This window comes from Pleurodeles waltl, chromosome 9 (genome assembly GCF_031143425.1).
Source record: "Pleurodeles waltl isolate 20211129_DDA chromosome 9, aPleWal1.hap1.20221129, whole genome shotgun sequence".
Lineage (NCBI taxonomy): Eukaryota > Metazoa > Chordata > Amphibia > Caudata > Salamandridae > Pleurodeles > Pleurodeles waltl.
Window position 1 is genome coordinate 498,464,574 of NC_090448.1, and position 26,687 is coordinate 498,491,260.

Below are 26,687 nucleotides of genomic sequence, written 5' to 3' on the forward strand. Positions count from 1 at the left end.
AAGTGGCAATCAGTAATGAAAGTTATTAGATGGCATCTCTCTTAGCCCAAGGCAAAGTATGCGCTATCATCTTCAAATGTACATACATAGATACATTCGCTTAAATACACAGACAGAGCTACACATAAACATATGTTCTTGCATATATATATATATATATATATATATATATATATATATATATATATATATATACACACACACACTATTTATTATGTATGCTAAATATCACAGAGATCAGATCAACCAAAACGTGTATCACAACAAATAGATACTCCAGGGATGACACACACTTATTAACTGGTGTTCCCTTATAATTGCATTTATATTGTACTATATACATTTGTATACTTTTTACATGCAGCCCATGATCGATTGAATGGCTTTGCTGTTTTCCAATACTGTTGGTCTTTAATCAGCCAGGGCAATTTCAGCTAAGTATAAGTCATTAATAAAACAACAGGGCTGATGGCTTCTTTCTAGTCTCTAGGTCTGTACAATGAAGACTTGAGAGTGATTCTCAAATGTCATTTCATCAATTAGCTGTTCTATGGACGACTGAATGACAGCCTTCACTAACGAAGAGGCTGTTTCGACTAGAAGTTCTTCATACTCGTCTGACACTCCAGACATACTGAAGCTGGACAAACTTTCATCACACCCGTTTGCGTCGCTGATCCACGTACCATTATCTGATCTGTGTAAATCACCTATGTGCACGGAGACAACATGCACGCAACTCTCACTACATACATCACCAATTGTATCACTTCTTTCAGGACACAGTACTGAGTTAGCACTGCTACGTCCGCTTTGTTTCGTGCCTTCAGCTGTATTCACCACTGAAAGATTCAAATGTTGATTCTGTAAGTCTGTAAAAGGGCCTGGGCCTTCCTGTACAGTGTTCCCAATCCAATTTTGATTCTCTCTGCCATGTCCCTGTGGAAGTTCTTGGTTTTTAGCCACTGCTAAACTTTGTCCTGTGTGCGCAGGCCATTGATTTTCTTGACATTTTTCTGCAGGAGTAGTGCTGTCACGGAACTGCTCAACCTGACCTTGAAGTAATGACTCTTTGGTTGGGTGAATGTGTTCTTCATCGATCACTGGCTCAGAAGAAAGTATTTCGGCTTCTAAACAGTACTGTGGTGGCTGGCCTGATCCTGATCTTGTTATAAAATGGGAGCACTTTTGAGAAGATTGATCATTGTTACTTGTTAATTCTTCATTAGATATGTTACACTCATCCTCCAGGTCAATTGTAAATAAAGAATGGCTTCGGTTTGATTTAGTCTCGTCTAATCCTTCGCCAAGCCTATTCTTATTCTTGTTAAGATTACTTTCCAATACAATTGTTTGTGCAGTGGAATAAGCCTCATACGCCAATTCCCACTCGTCGTGTTGATTTTTGCTTCCAGCGAGCTTGATGCAGGGAATTTTAAGCTTGGAGCGGGGACGTGGCTTAGAAAGGTTCTGGGGACATGTGCTCACCACTTTCACATCTTTACAGCTCTTAGGTGCAAAGCATGATTGCATTTTGGAAGAATAATTCCATTTTTTCCGGTAGATCACGAGGCTTTTAAAACTGGCCCAGGTGCCACCAGAACCCTGGCAGCTTTGTGAACCTTTGCCATTTTCAGTAAGGCTGTTTGTTTTGGTTTTCGATTTCTCACTATTTTCTAAATGCAGAACGCTCATCTCTTTAAAGGTAGAATCACTGGCATCATAGTCATTTTCTGACCTTAAACCGCACTTAAGAGCTTTGCTCCTCTTTTTAAAACAAATCTTTAGTGGCTTTCTTGCGTACCGACCACTACTTGTGACCATGTTTTTCGATTTCTTTTCCAATACACTACCCTTTTTGGGCAGTGTTTCTTCTGGTTGCACTTTATTTTCTATATGTTCCGTTCCAAAGGTCCCATCTTCAAGGTTTTCATAGCAACAATTGGGTTCTTTGTTTGCATCATCATTATATGTATGGACCACAACTCTATCAGAAGTACATTTGTTGCTGATCTCTTCAGAAAGTTTTCCTCTGGCATCATGTTGAGCAACAACTTCTTCCAGAACAGAGTATTTTCCAGACGTGAATGTCCCTAGGTCATCCTTTACCAAGCACATTGTGGGGGAGCAGCTTCTTATGGAGATTTCTGGAGCACTGCTTAGTTGATGATCTAACTGCACCATTTTGGTTGCATGTGTGTTATGGCTGCTCTGGAGAAGATGAGACGTCGAGGCTGATTCGTGGCAAGCAGCCATGTCTACAACTGCTATTTGATAGTCAAAGTTCTCCTTAGGGCAAACTATTTGTGAACAATAAAGTGGGATTCAGTGGATACATTTTCCTTGTGAACATGAACATAGCAACATCTTCAAATTTCCGAATTCCTTAAATTATAAGGTCCATTAATGCACATGATAAGGCACCTGCAACAAATATTGAAATCACGTAACTAAACACAATTGTAATGTTCATCAAATTTCAATAGCTGCTTTTATTGTTTCATTTTATATGTTTTATGCCAATAAAGTGGGCTGATACAATGTTTTAAATGTGGAATGTAAAGGGTTTGCAAAATTCAATGTTCTGCATATTTCGCAAATGGAATAATTTAATGATATTTTAATTTTTATATACGTTTTATGGATATATTTGAAATATACCAGATATGAACTTGGAAGTACATTTTAAATGTATTGTTCTTTTTCAATTAATTTGTTAAGCTTTTAATGAATACAGTGCTCTTAACTTAGGACATACTCGGGCCATATATCTATCTATCTATATATATATATATATATATATATATATATATATATATATATATATATATATATATATATATATATATATATATATATATTCGTGACCAAGTCCCGGAATGCAGGTGCTCCACACAGCGGTCCTGGATGGGTTCCGAGAGACCCTAATATAACCTTAGACACTCCTTCCAATATCAGGAGAACCAGGACACCTCCAATATGAAAATTCAGTTTATTTCAGCACAAAATCCAACGCGTTTCGGCAACAGCCTTACTCATGGTCCATGAGTAAGGCTGTTGCCGAAACGCGTTGGATTTTGTGCTGAAATAAACTGAATTTTCATATTGGAGGTGTCCTGGTTCTCCTGATATTGGAAGGAGTGTCTAAGGTTATATATATATATATATATATATATATATATATATATATATACAACCTGATCAGTCACCACCGTGCGTATGATACAAAAGCCTATTAGGCAACGTACCGCAGCTCAAATCCACACAGCGTCTTTATTTTGCCATCATGAAACAGCAACAAAAACTAACCCAATGCGTTTCGGAGCCCTCGCTCCTTGCTCACGGGTTCAAATGGTTCCAATACATTTCATCTCCGTGACTTTTGTAAACTTCAATGTGCTAAATTACATAAATGACAGATTAACAAATGCTCACAAATTTTTAGAAAACATGTCGGCCATTTTGAAACATTTGAAATATTATTATGAACTCAACTTTACGAATCAATGTGTATATAATTTTACATTATATATTCTCTAACTATCTGAATTCCTGTCATAATATAATTATTTTTGAAACAACTTAAACTAATCACTCTATTGCCAACCTTATTATAAAATTATAAAATACTCCGTTCTTGTCACCGTAAATAGTGGCATTCAATCCTTGCTCATCATATCTATATCCAATACATTTAACTATTATTTTCTTTCAAAATACATTTTAGTATTATACTAAATTAATCATATTGAATCTAATGTGGCTATGTAGCCTTTAATATTTTACAAAGTTGTGAATGCACTTTTCAATTTATTCATCCTACTACAGATTGACTAGTATATTTAAATACCGAAATTCCAAAAACAAATGAAACTTAACTTCACAATATAGTTAGAGAATTCCCCTTAAAGAGTTCATATATTGAAATCACTCTTTATACAAATGTTATTAAACTCTCTCAGGCCAACAAATGGGATTAGATATAATAGCTTTCCTACATTCAAGTGCTTCAATCTCAGCTTCCTCTTCTCCCTAGTAAATAACAAATATGAAATATATACTAGAACTTAAATCAAAAAATCACATTTCCTATAACTCATCTATTGGAAAATACCGTAAGAAAACTTTATACAATTACCTATTTACACCTGAAATTCTGATTGCAATTAAAAACTCAACCTAAATGCACTGATAATTCCTCACCTAAATTCAATCCTCCTGGATGAGGAGTTCTATATTTGATAATGAGTTTAGATTCCAATCTCCTTAATGCCTGCTCCCTATTTCCTCCTCTCAAGTGATTAGGGATACTCTCCAAAACACAAAACTTTAATAAAATAGTGTTTTATGATGGTACAAAGCGAAATGTCTAGCAATTGGATATTGTTTGTCATCATTTACTATGGCTCTCATGTGTTCAAGCACTCCTTTTTTAACTTTATGAATTGTGCTGCCAATGTAGTACTTTTCACATGGCCAGCCTAATGCATAAATACTATATTCCGAATTGCAAGTCAAGTGTTTTTTAATGATATATGGTCTTATTTGTTTAGATAGTCGAATTTCACTGCAGTTACTACTATATTTACAAGCTTTGCATGAACCAGATGTAAACAAGCCTTTTACAGATGTTTGTCTACCAATTTGTGTAGATTGTACTAAGCTCTCACAGAGTTTATCTTTCAAAGAGGTGCATCTTCTAAAAGTTATCTACGGTTTCTCTCCAATATATTTAACTACATGTTCTTCAGTTCTTAATATATCCCAATACTTGTTTAAAATACGTCTCACTTCCCAAGCCTAATTATGAAAAGTTGTAATAAACCTTGCAAACTGGATCTCATCACTTTTTTCTTCTCTTTTTGATATCAACAGTTTCTCACTGTCAATTGTCATGACCTTATTGCATACACTCTCAATGACCTTTCGGAAGTAACCTCTCTCAAGAAATCTATTCCTCATTATCTCCATTTCATGTAAAAAATCAGTCTCTGCACTACCATTCCTTTTGGCTCTGAGCAATTCTCCATATGGAATGCTCTATCAGGTTCTTAGGATGACAACTCTTTGCACAAAGTAGACTATTTCCTGCTTTTTTCTTACAAAACAAAGAGCTCACCCACTTTGAACCCTGAACTTCCAACCTTAGATCAAGAAATTCAATAACAGATGTATGTATATGGGCTGTAAATTTCCAATTCAATCATCATTCAATTGCTTAACAAAGTCAGAAGCCTCATTCTCATTGCCTCTCCAGATACAGAAAATATCATCTATACAGCGAACCCAGAGGACAGCGTGTTCATCAGACTGACGGGTGTTATACACTGTCTGCTCCACCCACGAGCTCAGGTAAAGACCTGCATAGCTGGGAGCAAAGCAAGTGGCCATCGCCAACCCTTGGGTCTGCCGACAGACCTCCTTATCAAAAAATTATTTGTCAAACAAATGTGCATCATTTGTAGGAGCATCTCAGTATAATGTAAACATGATATTGACCTGGCTCTTAAGAAATGTTTACTAGCTTTTATACCCAAGTCATGAGGTATGCAGGTATATAAGCTCTCTACATCTAAACATAGTAATTAATACTGTTCCTCCCATACACTGCCATTTATTCTTCTTAGAAAGTCACCCGTATCTTTTATATACAATAGCAGGGATTGTACAATTGGTCTGAGGAAAAAAATCAACATACTTTGAAGTATCTTCTAAATACTTCCTCTAGAAGAGACAATAGGTCTCCCTGGAGGATTCGCTAAATCTTTACGCAAAAAGATATAATACAGGTAATTTTGGAAAATCACATTTCAGAAAAAGATATTCATCTCTCTCAATTAATCCTTCATCTTTACAAGCACTTAATTTATCTAAATATTCCTTGGTTGCTATTAAAAAACTCTGTTTCGTTGTCACCTCATACTGATTGGTATCATTTAATTGTCTTAGGTATTTCTCTAATGGCCAAATCTCTACATTACCTCCTTTATCAGATTATTTAATAACAATATTCTTATTAGTTTTCAACTCATTAATAGCTTCCAGTTGTTTCCTTTTTAAATTCTTATGCCCATATTTATATAGGCAAGGGCACGAGTTATAGTTACCTTAGGGTGCGAGTTATAGTTACTCGACAGAACTCTAACTATAACTGCTGAATTTCTATGGTTTGGTACAAGTAAATTCAGAACCTAACTATAACGTCCCTGTAACCTTTGTTTTTTTTTTCAGTTAAAAAAATTAAAAAATTATACAGGGAGTGCAGAATTATTAGGCAAATGAGTATTTTGACCACATCATCCTCTTTATGCATGTTGTCTTACTCCAAGCTGTATAGGCTCGAAAGCCTACTACCAATTAAGCATATTAGGTGATGTGCATCTCTGTAATGAGAAGGGGTGTGGTCTAATGACATCAACACCCTATATCAGGTGTGCATAATTATTAGGCAACTTCCTTTCCTTTGGCAAAATGGGTCAAAAGAAGGACTTGACAGGCTCAGAAAAGTCAAAAATAGTGAGATATCTTGCAGAGGGATGCAGCACTCTTAAAATTGCAAAGCTTCTGAAGCGTGATCATCGAACAATCAAGCGTTTCATTCAAAATAGTCAACAGGGTCGCAAGAAGCGTGTGGAAAAACCAAGGCGCAAAATAACTGCCCATGAACTGAGAAAAGTCAAGCGTGCAGCTGCCACGATGCCACTTGCCACCAGTTTGGCCATATTTCAGAGCTGCAACATCACTGGAGTGCCCAAAAGCACAAGGTGTGCAATACTCAGAGACATGGCCAAGGTAAGAAAGGCTGAAAGACGACCACCACTGAACAAGACACACAAGCTGAAACGTCAAGACTGGGCCAAGAAATATCTCAAGACTGATTTTTCTAAGGTTTTATGGACTGATGAAATGAGAGTGAGTCTTGATGGGCCAGATGGATGGGCCCGTGGCTGGATTGGTAAAGGGCAGAGAGCTCCAGTCCGACTCAGACGCCAGCAAGGTGGAGGTGGAGTACTGGTTTGGGCTGGTATCATCAAAGATGAGCTTGTGGGGCCTTTTTGGGTTGAGGATGGAGTCAAGCTCAACTCCCAGTCCTACTGCCAGTTCCTGGAAGACACCTTCTTCAAGCAGTGGTACAGGAAGAAGTCTGCATCCTTCAAGAAAAACATGATTTTCATGCAGGACAATGCTCCATCACACGCGTCCAAGTACTCTACAGCGTGGCTGGCAAGAAAGGGTATAAAAGAAGGAAATCTAATGACATGGCCTCCTTGTTCACCTGATCTGAACCCCATTGAGAACCTGTGGTCCATCATCAAATGTGAGATTTACAAGGAGGGAAAACAGTACACCTCTCTGAACAGTGTCTGGGAGGCTGTGGTTGCTGCTGCACGCAATGTTGATGGTGAACAGATCAAAACACTGACAGAATCCATGGATGGCAGGCTTTTGAGTGTCCTTGCAAAGAAAGGTGGCTATATTGGTCACTGATTTGTTTTTGTTTTGTTTTTGAATGTCAGAAATGTATATTTGTGAATGTTGAGATGTTATATTGGTTTCACTGGTAATAATAAATAATTGAAATGGGTATATATTTTTTTTTGTTAAGTTGCCTAATAATTATGCACAGTGATAGTCACCTGCACACACAGATATCCCCCTAACATAGCTAAAACTAAAAACAAACTAAAAACTACTTCCAAAAATATTCAGCTTTGATATTAATGAGTTTTTTGGGTTCATTGAGAACATGGTTGTTGTTCAATAATCAAATTAATCCTCAAAAATACAACTTGCCTAATAATTCTGCACTCCCTGTATATATATATATATATATATATATATATATATATATACACACACACACACACACACACATCCTGGTGGCGGTCGACACTACTTAGTTATAGTTAGCACCTAGTTTCTATGGAAAATGTTTTTTTTTACTTGACCCTATACCTTTGGCACCAGTTGACAAATCTTCACAAAGTTTTGAAAAAAAATACGACACTCACTTCAGCTACTGTCTGGAAAGATTTGGGGTGATGGGTCAAGCAGGGGCTGAGAAAAAGAGGGGGGTCCCCAAACTTATTTTCTCCATGTTAATATTTATAGGAATTTTTAACAGGAATAACGGCCGAACCACTGGATGGATTTACACCACATTTGCCAGTAAGCTAGCTCTTCGTCCAGAAAGCGACTTTGTGTGATTTGGTGTGAATCCATTCAGTAGTTTTCTAGTTATTATATGAAAAACAAATTTGAATCAATAGGGAGGCAGATCCTCCTCGGATTCTCCGCAGATTTGGAGGAAAAGCAAGGCCCTGATTGGCTGGCCAAAACCTGACAGAAAAGTTGCAGCCACCATTTTGTTTATCGCATTGCCTGTGCGTGGGAAAAACAGTGAAAAAATACAGAAGGGGTCAGAATACAGGCATCCTCACCCCATATGACATATGGATGGGCCCCTTAGGGACCCCTAAAGGGAAAAAAATTGCCTTTTTTTTGCCTGATCTGCAGATTCATGGATCCTCCTCTGATCCTCCTCGGATCTTAGGAAAAAGCAAGACCCTGATTGGCCTGCCGCAACCTGACACAAATATTAACATGTGTGTTTAAAAAAACATAGAAATTCACAGAAAAAACAAAAGGTTACATGGACGATAAAGTTAGGTTGGCGTTTTACTCATACAAAACCACAGAAATTCACCAGTTACAGTTATACTTATACGTGTAGTTATACTTATCTTAAGAAACTATAACTTGTACCAGAAAGTAACTTTGCACAACAAGTTATAGTTTCTTAACATAAGTTTAACTATAACTATAACTGCTGAATTTCTGTGGTTTTGAATGGGTAAAACGTCAACCTAACTATAACGTCCCTGTAACCTTTGCTTTTTTCAGTGAATACATATTAAATTCACTGAAAAAAACAAAGGTCATAGGGGCGTTATAGTTAGGAAATAGAATTTAAAAAAACATAGAAATTCAGTTAAAAACCAAAGGTTACAGGGACATTATAGTTAAGCTCACATTTAAAACGTACCAAACCATAGAAAGTCACCTGTTATAGTTAGAATTATGTAAAGTAACTATAACTGAGTCTATGTGCCCTTTGCCATGCACAGTTATCTGATCAATAATCTTACCACAAATGTTGCAGTGATATTATCAGTGATGTTATCAATGACGTCATGAGTGCTTTAATTTGTGAGGTAATTAGCAGTGCATGATGAGGGTGCAAGTTATAGTTACCTTACCTTCAAGTGATTGAAAAAGAGAAATAGAGAGAGAGAGAGAGAGAGAGAGAGAAAGAGGGAGAGAGAGAGAGTTTTTAGATTTTGTTGAATGATATACATATAATGAGATATTTCTGGACAAATTGAAAAGAAAAATGTATTTGTCAATTAAAAAGAGCGAGATCACCTTTCAGTAAGAGCCTTAAACCTTTGCAGTTGAAAACAAATTAAAGTAGGGAAAGGACCACAGACACACCTAGACTAGAGCCCAGCTTTCGGTGCAAGGGTCTGTGACCTTAACCTTTAGGCTATAGGTGACTCCTTACTGTGATGCTTCCAGACATACCCATGACAGTCAACCTATGCATGTGATTGGAAAAAAAACATGAATGTCCCATCACTAGGAAGGTTTAGCAGTCAAAACACCAGCAAATAAACAAAACACGCACAAGCGATATAAGGATTTGAACCTTCACCCTACTGAGTGACCGCACAAGACCTTGACTGTTGGAAATGGCCCTTTTTGCAGGGTTATCCCCAAACTTTTTGCCTTCTTCCTCCTGTTTTTTTAGGTCTGTTTTTGCTGGTTTATTGTCTCTGCGCACTTTACCACTGTTAATCAGTGCTAAAGTGCAAGTGCTCCCCATAGAAATTGTACTGTTGATTGGTTTATCCATGATTGGCATATTTGATTTAGTAGTAAAGTGCCCAGGGCCTGTAAATCAAATGCTACTAGTGGGCCTGCAGCACTGGTTATGCCACCCACATTAGTAGCCCTGTAAACATGGCTCAGACCTGCCACTGCAGTGTCTGTGTGCCCAGTTTTAAACTGCCAATTCGACTTGCCAGGCCTCAATCTTCCCTTTTACTACATGTAAGGCACCCCTAAGTTAGGCCCTAGGTAGCCCCATGGGCAGGGTGCAGTGTATGTTTAAGGTAGGACATATACTAGTGTGTTTTATATGTCCTAACAGTGAAATACTACCAAATTCGTTTTTCACTGTGCAATGCCTATCTCTCTCATAGGTTAACATGGGGGCTGCCTTTAAATATCCTTAAACCGCAGATTCCCTTTGAGAGCAGATACAAATATGGAGTTTAGGGTCTCTGAACTCACAATTTAAAAATACATCTTTTAGTGAAGTTGGTTTTTAAATTGTCTGTTTGAAAATGCCACCTTTAGAAAGTAGACATTTTCTTGCTTATACCATTCTGTGACTCTGCCTGTTTGTGGATTGTCATTGTCTGGGTCAGTTTGACAGTTGGGCTGTTCACACCTCTCCTCTAGACAGTGACACCAAGGGGGCTGGGGTGTAGCCTGCATATCTTGATTAGCCATCTGTGCTGGAGGGGAGGGGAGGAGGGTCACTCACACTTGAAAGGACTGTGCTTGCCCTCACACAATGCCGTCTCCGACCGCCTGGTGAGTGTCTGGGGCCTAGCCTGGACAAGGAAGGATCTTGCAAACACCTGAGACTTTGCTTTGAAGTTTGCCAACTTCAAAGGCAGAACTGGGTATTAGAAGAAGACCCAAAACCCCAGACTTTTAGAATCTTTCTGGAATCAAGAGGAACCTCTGCCCATGAGAAGAGCTGAAGGAGTACTGTCCCTTTGCTGTGTTGCTTTGCTGGACTGGCCTGCAGTTGCTTCTTCTGCCTGAAAAGAGTGCAAAGGGTGAACTTTGCTGTATGTCCTGCTTGAGGAAATTCTCCAAGGGCTTGGAATAAAGATGGAAATCTCAGGGCCACCAAAGACTTCAGTTTCCTCGACCTGCAGCACTGGGAACTGTGTGTTTTGGGCTGTTCAAGAGGAGAAACCACTGCGATGCCGCCAACGACGCCGCTGGCCTGCACCGTGACCTGCCGACGCCACACGGAGTCACATTGCCCCGCTTCGCATCGCGACCCTGGTCTCACCGACGCCGTCATCGGACGACTTCACCGAGCCGCTGCTCGCACCGCGACCTGTGGGCCCCGCTCTCTGGCATCGCCTGCTCACACGGCAGCCTGGGCGTCCCCGACGACTCCGCTCCTGCTGACAACGGCGCCGCTGCCTGCGCCGTGGCCTGTGGACACTGCTCGTCCCGCACCGCAGCCCCGGTCTACTGACGCCAGCACCACCGACTCCTGTGTCGTCACCAGGCATCCTGCCTGCACCGTGGCCCGTGGACACCGCTCGTGAGGGTCACGAAGCACCGTCCCGTCCCGCAGCGCTGGCTTGGGCCTACCGACACCAGCGCTTCAGCAACGACACCGCCGCTGCCTGCACCGTGACCTGTGGGCACCGCATGTCGCACCGACCCACTTCACACCGCAGCCCTGGTCTCACCGACACCGTCACTGAGCCGCTGCCTGCACCGTGACCTATGTGCACCGCACGTCGCATCGTCCCGCTTCGCACCGCAGCCCCTGACGCCATCCACACCGGCGCACCTGACTTCATCAGCCTGGAGTTTGATCTGCACCGACTCTGGACCCGACACCGCGACATCAGTGACGCCGCCTCCGGAGCTCACCGCGAGGATCACGACAGCCTGCAAATCCAAGGTACTGTTTGCTTGTCTTCTCGACACCATAGCTAGCCCACAACGCCGCGGCCGGCCTGAACTGTTGGTTTTGTTGATCACGACGTCGTGATAGCCCCAGGTGGAGCTATCGACTTCAAGGAACTGTAGTTTTGAGTAAATCTTGCATAATTCATATTTTTCTTACTGTATGTTGGATTCTTATCGAATTTGGTCTTGTTTTATATAGATAAATATTGGATATTTTTCTGAAACTGGTGTGGTGTCCTTTTGTAGTGTTTTCACTTATAAATGTGTGTTATGTGCAAATGCTTTACACATGGCTTCTGTGATAAGCCTGACTGCTCGTGCCAAGATACCAAGGGGGTGAGCAGGGGTTATCTGAGCGGGTATCTCCCTTATCCTGACTAGAGTGAGGGTCCCTACTTGGACAGAGGGCAAACCGACTGCCAACTAGAGACCCCATTTCTAACATTGACCATTAGCCCAGAAGTGACTCTGTTCTGGTCTGCATCCAAACATAACTATAACATTGTTACCAAACATCTTGCTAGTCTTACTCTTTGAAGTCATCGCATGGTGAGATCATTGCAATAACAATCTCTCTCTCTCTCTGTTCCACCCCATTATGGGATAGAAGAGCGAGAGAGTGACAGGAGTGCGGGGAGAGCCTGAAACCCCCATGGTCCAAGCCGGCTTCCAGTGTCCTGCGGGAGCCGGCATTGCTCCCACTAGCAGGGATCTGCTTTAAATAGCAGCTCCCTGCTTGTGGAAGCAATGTTTTCATCTGTCTTCCCCACACACATGTTTGTGCACTGCACATTGTGTATACTGTATGTTGACAGAGGTGGGGTGGTTCCGGGGGGTGGGTGGGTTTGTGTGGGTCGAACCAGGACTGGTACGGGATGGACAAGGCTGGGATGGCATTGCCCAAAGTTATAATATAGTCGCTTGGAATGTCAGAGGACTAGGCGGATATGTGAAAAGAAGCATGGTGATCTCCTACTTATGCAGGCAGGGGTTGGTGTAACATGCCTCCAGGAAACTCACCTAATAGATGAGGAGGAGGGTAAGTGGAAACAAAAGTGGATGGGTCAGTTGTACTGGTCAACTTATTCAACCTATGCCCACAGAGTCTCAGTATGGGTAGTGCCTGGTGTGCCGTTTAAGCTGCACTACTTTGAGGCAGATCCTTGTGGCAGATATGTGTTGGTGCAGGAATTGCTGGAAGCTGTGGCTCTCTTCATTCTGAATATGTATGCACCTAACAGTCATGATAAAGACTTTTATTTGAACATGCAGGATCTGTTAACAGATGCCATGGGCACCAGGTTGCTGTGGGGGGTTGGGGATTTGGACAGGAAGCCCTCAAGACCTGCAACAAAGCCAGCTATAGTGGAGTCTCTGAGAGCTGTAATGCAGAATATGAGATGTGTGGACATTATGAGGAAGATGCATCAAACGGTTAGTGAATACTCATGTCACTCGTAGGCTGGACAGAGCGCTGGGCACGGAGGACATAGCCTCTGCGATACAGACTGCTGTGTACTCAGGGCATTATGTGTCAGACTATTTGCCTTTGTTGTTGGAGTTGATGGGAGGGAAGTGGCCACAGCATGACCCTTGCAGCTGGAGGCTGCCCCCTGATGCACTAATAGACTCAGGGGGTCATTACGACCCTGGTGGTCATGGACCGCCAGGGCCGGGGACCGCAGATGCACCGCCAACAGGCTGGCGGTGCATCCAGGCCAATTCGCCGCGGTCAGAAAAGGGAAACCGGCGGTTGCCCGCCGGTTTTCCCCTGGCCTGAGGAATCCTCCATGGCGGCGCTGCAGGCAGCGCCGCCATGGGGATTCCGACCCCCTTACCGCCAGCCTGGTTCTGGCGGTTTTGACCGCCAGAACCTGGTTGGCGGTAACGGGTGTCGTGGGGCCCCTGGGGGCCCCTGCAGTGCCCATGCCAATGGCATGGGCACTGCAGGGGCCCCCTAACAGGGCCCCACTAAGATTTTCAGTGTCTGCATAGCAGACACTGAAAATCGCGAGGGGTGCAACTGCACCCGTCGCACCCTTTCCACTCCGCCGGCTCCATTCGGAGCCGGCATCCTCGTGGAAGGGGGTTTCTCGCTGGGTGGGCGGGCGGCCTTCTGGCGGTCGCCCGCCCGCCCAGCGGGAAACTCAGAATTACCGCGGCGGTCTTTTGACCGCGTAGCGGTCTTCTGACGGTGGTACTTTGGCGGGCGGCCTCCGCCGCCCGCCAAAGTCAGAATGAGACCCTCAGTGTGTCAAGAGGCTTTGGGCGCTGTATTGACAGAGTATAGGGATGGTTACTGGGGCATGATGGCTAGTAGAGCGACTCAGTGGGAAATGTATGAGCAGGGTGTACGGTACTAGACAACAGCTCAGTGGTGAAAAGGCAATGCTAGATAGGAGGCTGACAGATCTAAGTGACGGGAGGCCCTGGACTCGACTCTTGGAGCAGAGGTAACTATTACTAGATGTGTGATTGAGGAAACCTGCGATAGATTGACTAGGTTTATGCGTAAGGAATACTGGTGACAAACCCAGTAGATTGTTAGCATGGCTTCTAAAAAGAGAAGATCAGAGGCTCCCAATTATGTCCTAGAGACGACCTGAAGGGACATTGGCAAATACGCAAGATTTGATTAATGAAGTGCTTAAGGCACATCTTGAAGGACTGTATGGTGTAGGACAGGTCTCGCGACAGGATGGGGTGGTTGAGTATTTGTAGTGCATGGAGCTTCCAGTGCTTCTGATGGTGTTGCGTGAGGAACTAGATGCGGAACTCACGTTGAGGGAGGCACTGGGGAAGATGACTAAAGGGAAAACGCCAGGGGAGATGGTTTTCCTGTGGAATACTACCATGCCTATGCACCACAGTTAATGGGACCACTGCTGGAGGTTTATAGGGTTGCAAGGCACATGGGTGAGCTACCTCCTACGTTGGGGGAAGGGGGTGTGTCAGATCATGCAGCCTATAGACCTCTGACAGTGCTTAATGCTGACACGAAGGGGCTCGGCAAAGGCATGGTGGAGCCCTTGAGGGTAGTCGTGTGAACTTTAGTGTATGAGGATCAGTGTGGCTTCATCCCAAAACAAGGTCTAGCTATGAATTAACACAGATTGGCCTATGTGCTGCAATTGTTGGAGATTACCTGGGAGGAGTTGGTCTTGGTGTATGAACATCCCGAAAGCATTTGACACGTTGGACTGGACTATATGCTTCAGGTCCTGGGACATATGGGATTTGGCCCTCGCTTCTGTGAGTGGGTGAAGCTACTGCACAGCCCACCATGAACTAAGGTGCATAATGGTGGATTGGTGTCGGCGGAGTGAATGGTGGAGAGGGGCACACATCAGGGTTGTCCCCTCTCGCTGCTATTGTTTGCATTGGCCATGGACCCCTGGCGGCGAAGATCCGATGTGAAACTAGGGAATATGGCATGCAGCTTGGGGACAGCATACATATAATATCATTATACGCTGATGATGTATTGTTCTACCTGTGGAGGCCCAGAGATTCTGTGCCATTGTTGTTGAACAGATGAATTTGGGGCTGTGGCTGGGCTAAAGATTGATACACTCAAGACACTGCTGTTTCTAGTGGGGGCGCTGTGCACAGTGCCCGGACCAGAGTTGCCTCTGTTGGGGCTCACACATGGGAGACAGAGACCTTTCGATACTTGTGCATTATTTTGGCACAAGGGTTGGAGGCCAACAATGCCATAGTCTGGGGAAGATAGTGCAGGAGATGATGAAATCTATTGAAATTTGGAATACCTTGCTGCTTTCAGTGGCGGGCATCTGGCATCTTCCTAGATGCCTGTGTATTATGCAGAACTCATTGCACAGGATTGCAGGTAATACATTTAAAGAGCTACATAGTTTGTTGGTCTCCCTGGTATGGGCAGGGAAAAGAAGTAGAGTTGCTTTGTCGACACTTAAGCTAGATCTCGAAGAAGGGGGCATGGGTCTGCCTGATCTAGAGGTGTATTATTATGCCACTTAGCTACTGCATGCAGAGCGATGGTCAAAGTAGAGGATTACTAGGAAAAGAGGCTACTGAGAGGCACTTGCAATACCATGTCTTTACTGGAATTGCTAATGTGTGTGACCCAGATACCGGGACACTTCCCATACCTGGTGCATCAGGAGGGGAAATATGCAAGGGGGTGATTACTTGGGTGTTAAGACGACCTCCGTTTGCGAGAGAGCTGAGCATTTGGTCATGGGTGCCGTTCAAGCGCATTAGCGAAGCAATGTCAGTGGATAGTAGGGGGTTGTAAGACGCTGGGAGATTTGTATCTAGATGAGAGGCTCATTACATTTGAGAACGCATTACGGAGGTCTTGGTAGGGGCTGGTCATTTCCTCCAAAATGCTAAACTTGCCGGTAGAGCTTTTGAGATCTGGATGGGGTTTCCTATGGCCCCCAGTGGGTCAGAAAAATGCAGTTGTCGTTATTGACTGGCTGTGCACGGTGCTCGGAGTCATTGTACTATGGAGCGATCAAGGGGGATCATGTGAAGCAATTTAAAACAAATGTTATTATAACATTTTCCTAAAATGTATAATCCAGTTAAATAGTAAGATAGAAGGCAAAAGAAAAGAAAAAACAAAGGTGAAACCTATTGGCTTTGCCAATGCTTGTTTTACCTGGCAGATGTTCTTGTGAGGGAGTTGTTGAAACAGTGAACATTGTAACTTCCAACACTGAATTGTAATCCATTTTACAGTACAAAGGTGATGTAATACTCTTACTACAGGTGAGTACTGAGTTTTCAACTAGACTAGAATAAAGTAATTTGCAGGAGTGTAGCAGGGATGTGGAATTCTTACCGCACAGAAAATATTGTTTGGGGTCAAGAGCAACACTTTTCATGTTTATGTTGTCCTTGGGACAAGTATGCCCAACCCCCTACAACACAACACAAACCCTTTGACTGCCAGTTTACAGAGCAGGGAATTGTCTGCAGTTAAGGTGCTGTTCAAAGTTGTATTCATGGTTCATTAATGAAAAGTCTTCATTATCAGGGTGAGCTCTATAAATAAACGTTTTAAGCTCACACTGCACTACTGACAGTGGTTCCAGTTAAAAAAGAAAACTAAGTGTACATACGTTTGAAAGGTTTAAGAATATGAGGCTAAGTGTAATGCTCCCAGAATGCTCTCTGATTAGATGCAAATGTTTGCAGAAGCTTGTAAGCAAGAGTGATTCTTTGCTATCAAAATAAAATGTTCAGAAAAAAATGCTATGAAAAATAAATGTCTCGCTAATATGACATTTTAGGTACTATTTCTTTGAAGCGTCATTTAGGAAAATGTGTGGATGCATGCTAGTATTTCCAAAAAATATTCCTAACTGAAAATCAGTGTAGCCACTTTCAACAAGATTATGGTAAGCCTGAAAATAAGCAAGCACTGGCAAAGCCAACCGATTCAACATGCTTTGTGCGTCCTTTGGTTTCATCAATGTGTGTCTTGTTTTGACATGGCTTTTGTAACACTTTTTTGTTGTTGGAGCTGCCAGGCCCTCACCATTGTAACAAACACTGACAAAAAGAAAAAAAAATGTTTTGGTCTCTAAAAGCACACATTGCTACCAGTAGCATAACAAAGGCTTTGCAGCCACCCCTCCAGGGGGACCCTCAGCACAGCACCTCCACTGAGTGAGTTTGGAGTGGTGGGGCCCTCCATGTTCTTTGCAAGGAGGCTTTCTCCCATGTTGTTATGCCACTGATTGCCACAGTAGTTCCTGGCACTAAACAAAACTACTTTGTGTGCCAATATGCTCCTTGTGGATTAGTAGAATGCGATCACTCACAGTAAAGCCAGCCGATAGTTAGAGAGAGAAATCGAAGTTTAATAAAAACAATATGGGGGTCATTCTGACCCTGGCGGCCGGTGACCGCCAGGGTCACCGACCACGGGAGCACCGCCAACAGGCTGGCGGTGCTCCCGAGGGCATTCTGACCGCGGCGGTTCAGCCGCGGCCAGAAAGGGTAAACCGGCGGTCTCCCGCCGGTTTACCACTGCCCTTGTGAATCCTCCATGGCTGCGGAGCGCGCTCCGCAGCCATGGGGATTCTGACACCCCCTACCGCCATCTGAGACCCGCCAGGAACAGGATGGCGGTAGGGGGTGCCGCGGGGCCCCTGGGGGCCCCTGCAGTGCCCATGCCATGGCACTGCAGGGGCCCCCGTAAGAGGGCCCCGCAAAGTATTTTAGTGTCTGCTAAGCAGACACTGAAATACGCGACGGGTGCAACTGCACCCGTCGCACCCCTGCAACTACGCCAGCTCAATTCTGAGCCGGCGTCCTCGTTGCAGGGGCATTTCCTCTGGGCCGGCGGGCGCTCTTTTGGAGAGCGCCCGCCGGCCCACAGGAAATGTCTGAATGGCCGCCGCGGTCTTTTGACCGCGGTGCGGTCATTCAGCGGCGGTACCTTGGCGGACGGCGGTCAAAATGACCCCCTATGTCTTTGTTAATGCTAGACCTAATCAGGAACCCAATTCTTAAAGAAAGTCACAAAAGTGCGCCCATGGTATAGGTCTTTGAATTAGTGGTTTTCATGAATTCACAAGAACTTACAGAAGTAGATCAGGAAATCATACTCCAAGAAAATATTTGTGAACTGCATTTTAGCACAAGTAAATATGGATGTGTAGATTTGCTCATGTGAAAACCTATTGAGCGTTTGCAAGTTCACTTTCCCTCCAACCACTTTTTCCCACCCTGGAAGAACTTCTTCTTCTGCCAATGTCAGGAGTAAACTTCCAACCTTTCTCATTATGGGAAAAGAATAGAGAAGAGCTGGTGAAAATCCTTAAAACATGAAAGTTAGTAGGTTTGCAGACTCAAAGGCATTCCAGCCCTGGAACTATTGCTTCCTGCTTCCTTCAGCCCCAGTACTTAGATCTACAGAAAGTTGGCAAAATAAGGAAATTGCTATAGTAGGGATTGAACTTGCAAGTATCCAAGCCCTGCTATGGTATTAGCCCTGACATAATCAGAGGGGCTATTATCAGAACTTGTACATAATGAGATTGCTACCATAATTTATCAGCGCACTGCATGGTGCCAAAGGGACAAGTAGATTTTTTTTACAGTACAAGTACATTTCAGAAGCAATCTGTCTCATGGACAAGTAGATATTTTAAGAAATTCCACAACCCTGAGTGTACCTATCATTGGTGCAGTACCACCTGGCACCATAGCCCTGGCCCATTGAACCCTGATAAATGCTGTAGTTTACTACCAAAACAGCAGTCTTAGGGGTTGTTTTCCTTGCTTGCACCAGGGCCCAAAGCATCCTTGCTACAAGTCTGGTAATAGGACGTGACAAGCACTGGCCCATGATAGGTCACCAATGCTCACTAAAAAGTAGAGGTTTTAAGTATGATCAACAGATCTGCAGTTTCATATTGACAAACTTGTTTAAATGCCATGTGTTAGCAGTTTCATATTCACATCACTGAATTTCAGAAAATTAGCAGACTCTTATTTACTTTGAAATGTGACCTGAGATTCTAAAGGAGAATGAATTTGTGATATTACAAATGTGGGTGACTAATTTTTAAGCTTTCTCTGCTTTCGCCTACACGTTATTCTTATTGCTGCATTCACCATTGAAGTAGTTTCTATGGCGGGAGATTAAAATTACATAATGTAACACAGGCGCATCAGGTCCTACAAATGTTTGCTGCAGGAATGCTTCCCCCAGAATTTCTGTGATTCACTTCTTCAGACGTAAACTCCCATTACTTCAGAATGAGAAATGGACGGAGTTCCCTGACTGACTTCCTAGTCATAAATGGTCACTACTGAATGCACTTTGCAGTATATGGACTTTTTTTTAAATAATATTGCTGTGGAGAAAAATACCAACTAACTTTATTTTAACTCTGTGTTGATGTCTATTGGTTTGTATTTGTGTAGGAGGCTGGCCTGGCTTGTAGTGGGTACCAGAGGTACTTACACCTTGTGCCAGGTCCAGTTATCCCTTATTAGTGTAGAAGAGGTGTTTCTAGCAGCTTAGTCTGATAGAAGGTAGCTATGGCAAAGCAGCTTAGGCTGAACTAGGAGACATGTAAAGCTCCTACTATACCACTGGTGTCATATGCACAATATCATAAGAAAACACAATACACAGATATACTAAAAATAAAGGTACTTTATTTTTATGACAATATGCCAAAAGTATCTCAGTGAGTGCCCTCAGTATGAGGATAAGTTATATACACAAGATATATGTACACAAACCAAAATTATGCAGGTTATAGCAAGAAAAGTAATGCAAGCAGTGTAAAGTTACAATAGATTGCAATAGGAGCACATAGGTATAGGGGCAACACAAACCATATACTCCAAAAGTGGAATGCGAACCACAAATGGACCCCAAACCTATGTGAGCTTGTAGAGGGTTGCTGGGACTGTAAGAAAACAGTGAGGGTTAGAAAAATAGCCCACCCCAAGACCCTGAAAGGTAGGTGTAAAGTGCACCTACTACCCCCAGAGAGCACAGAAGTCGTGATAGGGGGATTCTGCAGGAAGAACAAACACCAGCAATGCAACAACAGTGGATTTCCGGACCTGAGTACCTGTAAGACAAGGGGACCAAGTACAAGAGTCGCGACAGTGTCGAGAGTGGGCAGGAGCCCAAGAAATGCCAGCTGAGGGTGCAAGGAAGCTGCCACCTGTTGGAAGAAGCTTGGTGTTCTGCAAGAACGAAGAGGACTAGGAACTTCTCCTTTGGAGGATGGATGTCCCACGTCGTGAAGAAGCTTGCAGAGGTGTTCCCACGCAGAAAGACCGCAAACAAGCCTTGCTAGCTGCAAGGGTTGCGGTTAGGGTTTTTGGATGCTGCTGTGGCCCAGGAGGGACCAGGATGTCGCCACTTGGATGAGGAGACAGAGGGGGAGCCCAGCAAGTCGGGAAGCCCTCACAGAAGCAGGCAGCACCCGCAGAAGTACCTGAAAAGGCACTTGGAAGAAGAGTGAACCGGAGTCCACGCGAAGTCACAAAAGGGAGTCCCACGACGACGGAGGACAACTCAGAAGGTTGTGCACTGCAGGTTAGAGTGTCGGGGACCCAGGCTTGGGTGTGCACGAAGGAAATCCTGGAAGAGTGCACAGGAGCCGGAGCAGCTGCAAATCACGCGGTACCCAGCAATGCAGTCTAGCGTGGGGAGGCAAGGACTTACCTCCACCAAACTTGGACTGATGAGTCACTGGACTGTGGGAGTCACTTGGACAGAGTTGCTGAGTTCCAGGGACCACGCTCGTTGTGCTGAGAGGGGACCGAGAGGACCGGTGATGCAGTCTTTTGTTGCCTGCGGTTGCAGGGGGAAGATTCCATCGACCCACGGGAGATTTCTTCAGAGCTCCTGGTGCAGAGAGGAGGCAGGCTACCCCCAGAGCATGCACCACCTGGAAACAGTCGAGAAAGCTGGCAGGATGAAGCGATACAAGGTTGCTAGTAATCGTCTTTGCTACTTTGTTGCGGTTTTGCAGGCGTCCTGAGCAGTCAGCGGTCGATCCTTTGGCAGAAGGTGAAGAGGGAGATGCAGAGGAACTCTGATGAGCTCTTGCATTTGTTATCTGGTGAGATCCCCAAAGCAGAGACCCTAAATAGCCAGAAAAGGAGGTTTGGCTACCTAGGAAGGAGGATTGGCTACCAAGAGAGGTGAGAGCCTATCAGAAGGAGCCTCTGACGTCACCTGCTGGCACTGGCCACTCAGAGCAGTCCAGTGTGCCACAGACACCTCTGTTTCCAAGATGGTAGAGGTCTGGGACACACTGGAGGAGCTCTGGGCACCTCCCCTGGGAGGTGCAGGTCAGGGGAGTGGTCACTCCCCTTTCCTTTGTCCAGTTTCGCGCCAGAGCAGGGCTGGGGGATCCCTGAACCGGTGTAGACTGGCTTATGCAGAGATGGGCACCATCTGTGCCCATCAAAGCATTTCCAGAGGCTGGGGGAGGCTACTCCTCCCCAGCCTTCACACCTATTTCCAAAGGGAGAGGGTGTTACACCCTCTCTCAGAGGAAGTCCTTTGTTCTGCCTTCCTGGGCCAGGGCTGCCTGGACCCCAGGAGGGCAGAAACCTGTCTGAGGGGTTGGCAGCAGCAGCAGCTGCAGTGGAGACCCCGGGAAGGCAGTTTGGCAGTACCCGGGTTCTGTGCTAGAGACCCGGGGGATCATGGAATTGTCCCCCCAATGCCAGAATGGCATTGGTGGGACAATTCCATGATCTTAGACATGTTACATGGCCATGTTCGGAGTTCCATTGTGACGCTGTACATAGGTAGTGACCTATGTACAGTGCACGTGTGTAATGGTGTCCCCACACTCACAAAGTCCGGGGAATTTGCCCTGAACGATGTGGGGGCACCTTGGCTAGTGCCAGGGTGCCCACACACTAAGTAACTTTGCACCCAACCTTCACCAGGTGAAGGTTAGACATACAGGTGACTTATAAGTTACTAAAGTGCAGTGGTAGATGGCTGTGAAATAACGTGGACGTTATTCCACTCAGGGTGCACTGGCAGGCCTGTGTAAGAATTGTCAGAGCTCCCTATGGGTGGCAAAAGAAATGCTGCAGCCCATAGGGATCTCCTGGAACCCCAATACCCTGGGTACCTTAGTACCATACACTAGGGAATTGTATGGGTGTACCAGTATGCCAATGTGAATTGGTAAATTTAGTCACTAGCCTGTTAGTGACAAATTTGGAAAGCAGAGAGAGCATAACCACTGAGGTTCTGGTTGACAGAGCCTCAGTGAGACAGTTAGGCATCACACAGGGAACACATACAGGGCACATACTTATGAGCACTGGGGCCCTGCCTGGCAGGGTCCCAGTGACACATAGACTAAAACAACATATATACAGTGAAATATGGGGGTAACATGCCAGGCAAGATGGTACTTTCCTACAATTTGGACTATGAATTCCTCTTCTGATTTTGAAATGCCCAAAGTTGCCGCAAATAGATTTTGAGGAAAATGTTCTCTGACTGGCAACAATGAAATATTCACAAGATCAGCAGAAGCTACGTGCTATTAAATACAAACATGTTTGCTGCAGATGTCTTGCATGCCGCTTCTTCCCTCCCCATTGTTGACACTTACATTGTTTCTGCAGCTCATGGAGGCAATATTTCAAGGTGCGGTCTTGCTCTGAAAAAGCTGGTGTAGTAGTTAATTGCGTCTTCTTGGCATTTCATGTTCTGTGGTGCTGCTGCACTTCTCTTCGGGCCACAGATTCCCCTCTATACTCGATCATTACCTTGGATGCAGAGCTTTAAGTAGGCTGCGTTCCTCTAGTAGTATCTAACTTGCTTAAAAATATTTGAGAAATGTTATAATAATGTTGTTTTATATTTCGTAAAACAAACATTATTATAACATTTTTCTAATATTTGTAAGCCAGTTAGCTAGAAAAAAAGACAAAGGTGCAACCTACTGGCATGCAGCTTAAAAGTAAGAAGACAGAAGATGGCATGCAATACAGAAGACGGGAGCGAAGACAGAAGACGGTAGTGAAGACAGAAGACGGCATGCAGTAAAGAAGAAAGAAGACAGCAAAGACAGAAGACGGCATGCAGGAATGAAGCAAGAAGACTGCGAAGAAAGAAGAAGGGACCGAAGACAGAAGACGCAGTGAAGACAGATTACGGCATGCAGTAAAGAAGAAAGATAAAAGAAGAAGGATGGCAACAAAGAAAGAAGACATAGAAGAAGGCATTGAAGAAAAAAATTTCAGTGAAGTAAGAAGACAGCATGCAGGAAGAAAAAAGAAGATAGCAACAGAGAAAGAAGACAGAAAAGATGGCAGCAAAGTAAGAAGATGTCAGCGAAAAAAGAAGACGACTTGCAGGAATTAAAAAGAATTACCTTCAGAGTTGCAGCCAGAGGAAGGACTCTAGCCAGTGTCCAATGGGAAGTGACCAGAAGGAGTACTTGGTCCACAGGCAACTCGACTGCAAGATCGGCAAAGACGACGACGACAGGAAATGACGTGAAGACGACGTGCTGGCTCCAAAGCGTGTAAATCTGAGTGACGAAGGAGTAAGCCAGTGGTAAGTTCAAGTAAGTAAGGGACTGGTTCTAAGCCCCTTTTAAGTTTTTTTAATAACAAATATTTTGCAAGCATGCGCGCAAGCGCGTGCAGGGGAAACCTAAAAGCGAGTGATTTACTTTTTTTTTTAAATCATATTTATCTGTGTGTCTTTAAATGTCACAGCGTGTCAACATTTAGGAAATTTAAAAATATTAGTTTTATTTATTGTAAGGCATGGATGAGTCATCCATCTTTTGTATATAATAGCAGTAAAATTACAACAGCCAAGACTGAGTGCTTTGTTTTTACCAACGAGGTGGTGACAGTCAGGGTGTTATGGCGCGGCCACTCACCTGAAAACCAGGGTGTCTGCAGGGGCGATGACTGTTCTCCCAACCTCCTGAGGCACCTCTCGGTGCTGCTGACTGCACCAGGAGCCCCGGGAGGTGCCCCAAAGGGGAAGGGTATTTGGAAAAAGACAGAAAGAAGCACTGCACTCCTTTTCACCAGGTCCAGCCAGGTGTGGTTCTTCGGGTTATGGTGCACTGTCAGTGGAGCCCCTGGAAACTGCCTTTCTGTGATAAATTACGGTATTGGTGAAGCTATGTGCTATTAAGAGACTTTCACAACATTCAATAAAGCATGTACTGGTCTCATTAAACAGCATTCAAAAAGGCATGCACTGATCTCATTAATGTTGACTAATTTAGTTATCACAGCACATTCACCTGGTAATATCAGCTGCTTGGCCCTCTCTCTTCTCACGGATCAATATATACAAAAGGTGGAGAAATCTGAATGTCTCTAAACAAATTAGGAAGTTCTGCAAGTCTCTTTCATGGATCTACACTTTCACCCTAGGTTTTCTATGGTAAAAATACAAAATAAAATGAGTTGCTATACCAAAAGCAAGCAAATTCACATATAGAGTATTCCTATAAACTCACACAAAGTAATCCTAGCACCAAATTGTGTAATCACTAATAATACAAAAAAATAAACAAGTGGAGCATAGTGAAGTTCTGTCATAGTTCTCAGTTACAAAACAAAAGTTGTCATGGACCATGCACTAAATCTGTTATCCAACCCTCATCAAGGCCCCCACTGATAATTTATGTCTGTGTCCTTAGAAGAGGCCTTTCAGAGGCTCAAAAACTAAGCGACCATAATAAACTTTTACACCAACAGATTCCAGACAGCATGCTCCAATTAGCTGACAGAAGTAAGTTCTTTCCAGAAGATCTCTGCTGAGGCTCTTTGCTGCCAACGAGTCAAGAGGGCAGTGGGTGGGGCCTGGAGGGAATTCCGGAGTGCAGAGGGCTTTCCTTGCCAGACAGGGAGAAAGCCATGCAGAGTCATGTGCACAGCAAGAGTATTTATAGCCAGCATGACTCATGCTTTTTAAAACACAAGGCAGGTGCTCCCTGGAGACCTTGGGGGCCTGGTGGTTGCCTGACAACCAATAAACAAGTGAACCTGACATATTTAGGAGCACCAGGACTTGACAGTCACATATGCTCAACAAGCATTGGTGAAAACAACTATGTAGTGCAACAAGCATTGGTAACATCAAGTACATATCAAACATTGGCAAGATCTTTACTGAGATGCAGGCAGTACAATGACATTAAAAGCAACCCAATGGTGCTACACGTACATGATTAAAACAATGCCCCTGAGGATGCTGACAAATTAGGCAGAGTTGTTGGGTCCTGACACAGGGCATCCCGAGGACACCCCTTGGGAGCAAGGCATTGCATCTCAATTTTTACCATTTGTAAGGTATGACCTGTGACCCCTGCTCTGTAGGGAGGTAACATGAAATGGTTGTTTATGAATACATTTATAAAGTGAACATGTTTTGCAGGGTCATGATGGTTTTTACTTGTTGGAATACATGACAATTAATTTACATTTAACTTTAGTAATGTTTGCCATTAATATTCAGCAATGTTATATGTGAATGCTTGATACTGTGCTCAATCACGTGCACACCATGGGCACTAATTTTCTCATTCCTCCATGCAAGTATAACTTCTCACACTGTGACCAGATGTCCGGTGAGGGAGTTGGCGAGGACAACTGTCACATTTCAAGAGCAAAATATAGCATAAAAACTCAAGGCTGTAATATCTTGAAGGGGAATTTTTGATTCTACGGAACACTATGCTTGCCCATATGCTCTGTGTTAGAAATTGGGTCTTTGGTTGACAGTCAGTGTTACCCCCTGTCCAAGCAGGGACCCTCACTCTAGTCAGGGTAAAGGAGACTCACCCTCAGTTAACCCCTACTCACCCCATTGGTAGCTTGGCACGAGCAGGCAGGCTTAACTTCATAAGTAATGTGTAAAGTATTTGTACCAACACACACAGTAACCCAGTGAACCCACCATGAAAGGACACAACACAGGTTTAGCAAAATAGGTAATATTTATCTAAACAAAACAAGACCAAATCAATAAAAATTCGACATACACAAGTCAAGTTATGAATTAGAAAAGAATAAGAGTCTTAATTCTTTAGAAAACAGTGAGAACGCTGTTAGCTCACAAAAGTACCTGGGTAGTGTCAAAATAAAACAGCACGGGCATGTGTGCATCAAAAAAGGCCAGTGATGAGTCAATTTCTCACTCGCAAGCGAGACCGTGCGTCGTTTCTCCTTCGGTCGGGTTGGCAGGTGTTGTTTCTTCTCTCCCGCAAGAGAGGGATGTGTCGATCCAGGACAGGAACCTCGGGTCCGGGCAGGCTTTGCATTGATTTTCTGCACCCAGCAATGTTACTCTGAAATCCAGTCGCACGGTGTCCAGAAACCGCACTGCGTAGGGGCTTGCTTCGTCAACAGCTGCCACT

General features: G+C 43.8%; 1 protein-coding gene across 2 annotated transcripts; it reads right to left on the reverse strand.

Moving 5' to 3' along the window:
- Nucleotides 1-226: 226 nt before the first annotated feature.
- Nucleotides 227-24,512, reverse strand: AKAP5 (A-kinase anchoring protein 5). 2 transcript variants are annotated; one of them, XM_069207349.1, is made up of 3 exons: nt 24,192-24,512; nt 23,673-23,831; nt 227-2,424 (listed from the first exon to the last, which is right to left on the reverse strand). In XM_069207349.1, the coding sequence occupies exon 3, from the start codon at nt 2,254-2,256 to the stop codon at nt 487-489; it is 1,770 nt and encodes a 589-aa protein (XP_069063450.1). In that variant the 5' UTR covers nt 2,257-2,424; nt 23,673-23,831; nt 24,192-24,512; the 3' UTR covers nt 227-486. The 2 variants fall into 2 exon arrangements, with proteins under 2 accessions (XP_069063450.1, XP_069063449.1); XM_069207348.1 differs by having other exon boundaries at nt 23,673-24,512.
- Nucleotides 24,513-26,687: the final 2,175 nt, after the last annotated feature.

Coding starts and splice junctions, on each gene's coding strand:
- AKAP5 (XM_069207349.1), bottom strand. CDS start 2,256: ATGGCTGCTTGCCACGAATCAGCCTCGACGTCTCATCTTCTCCAGAGC.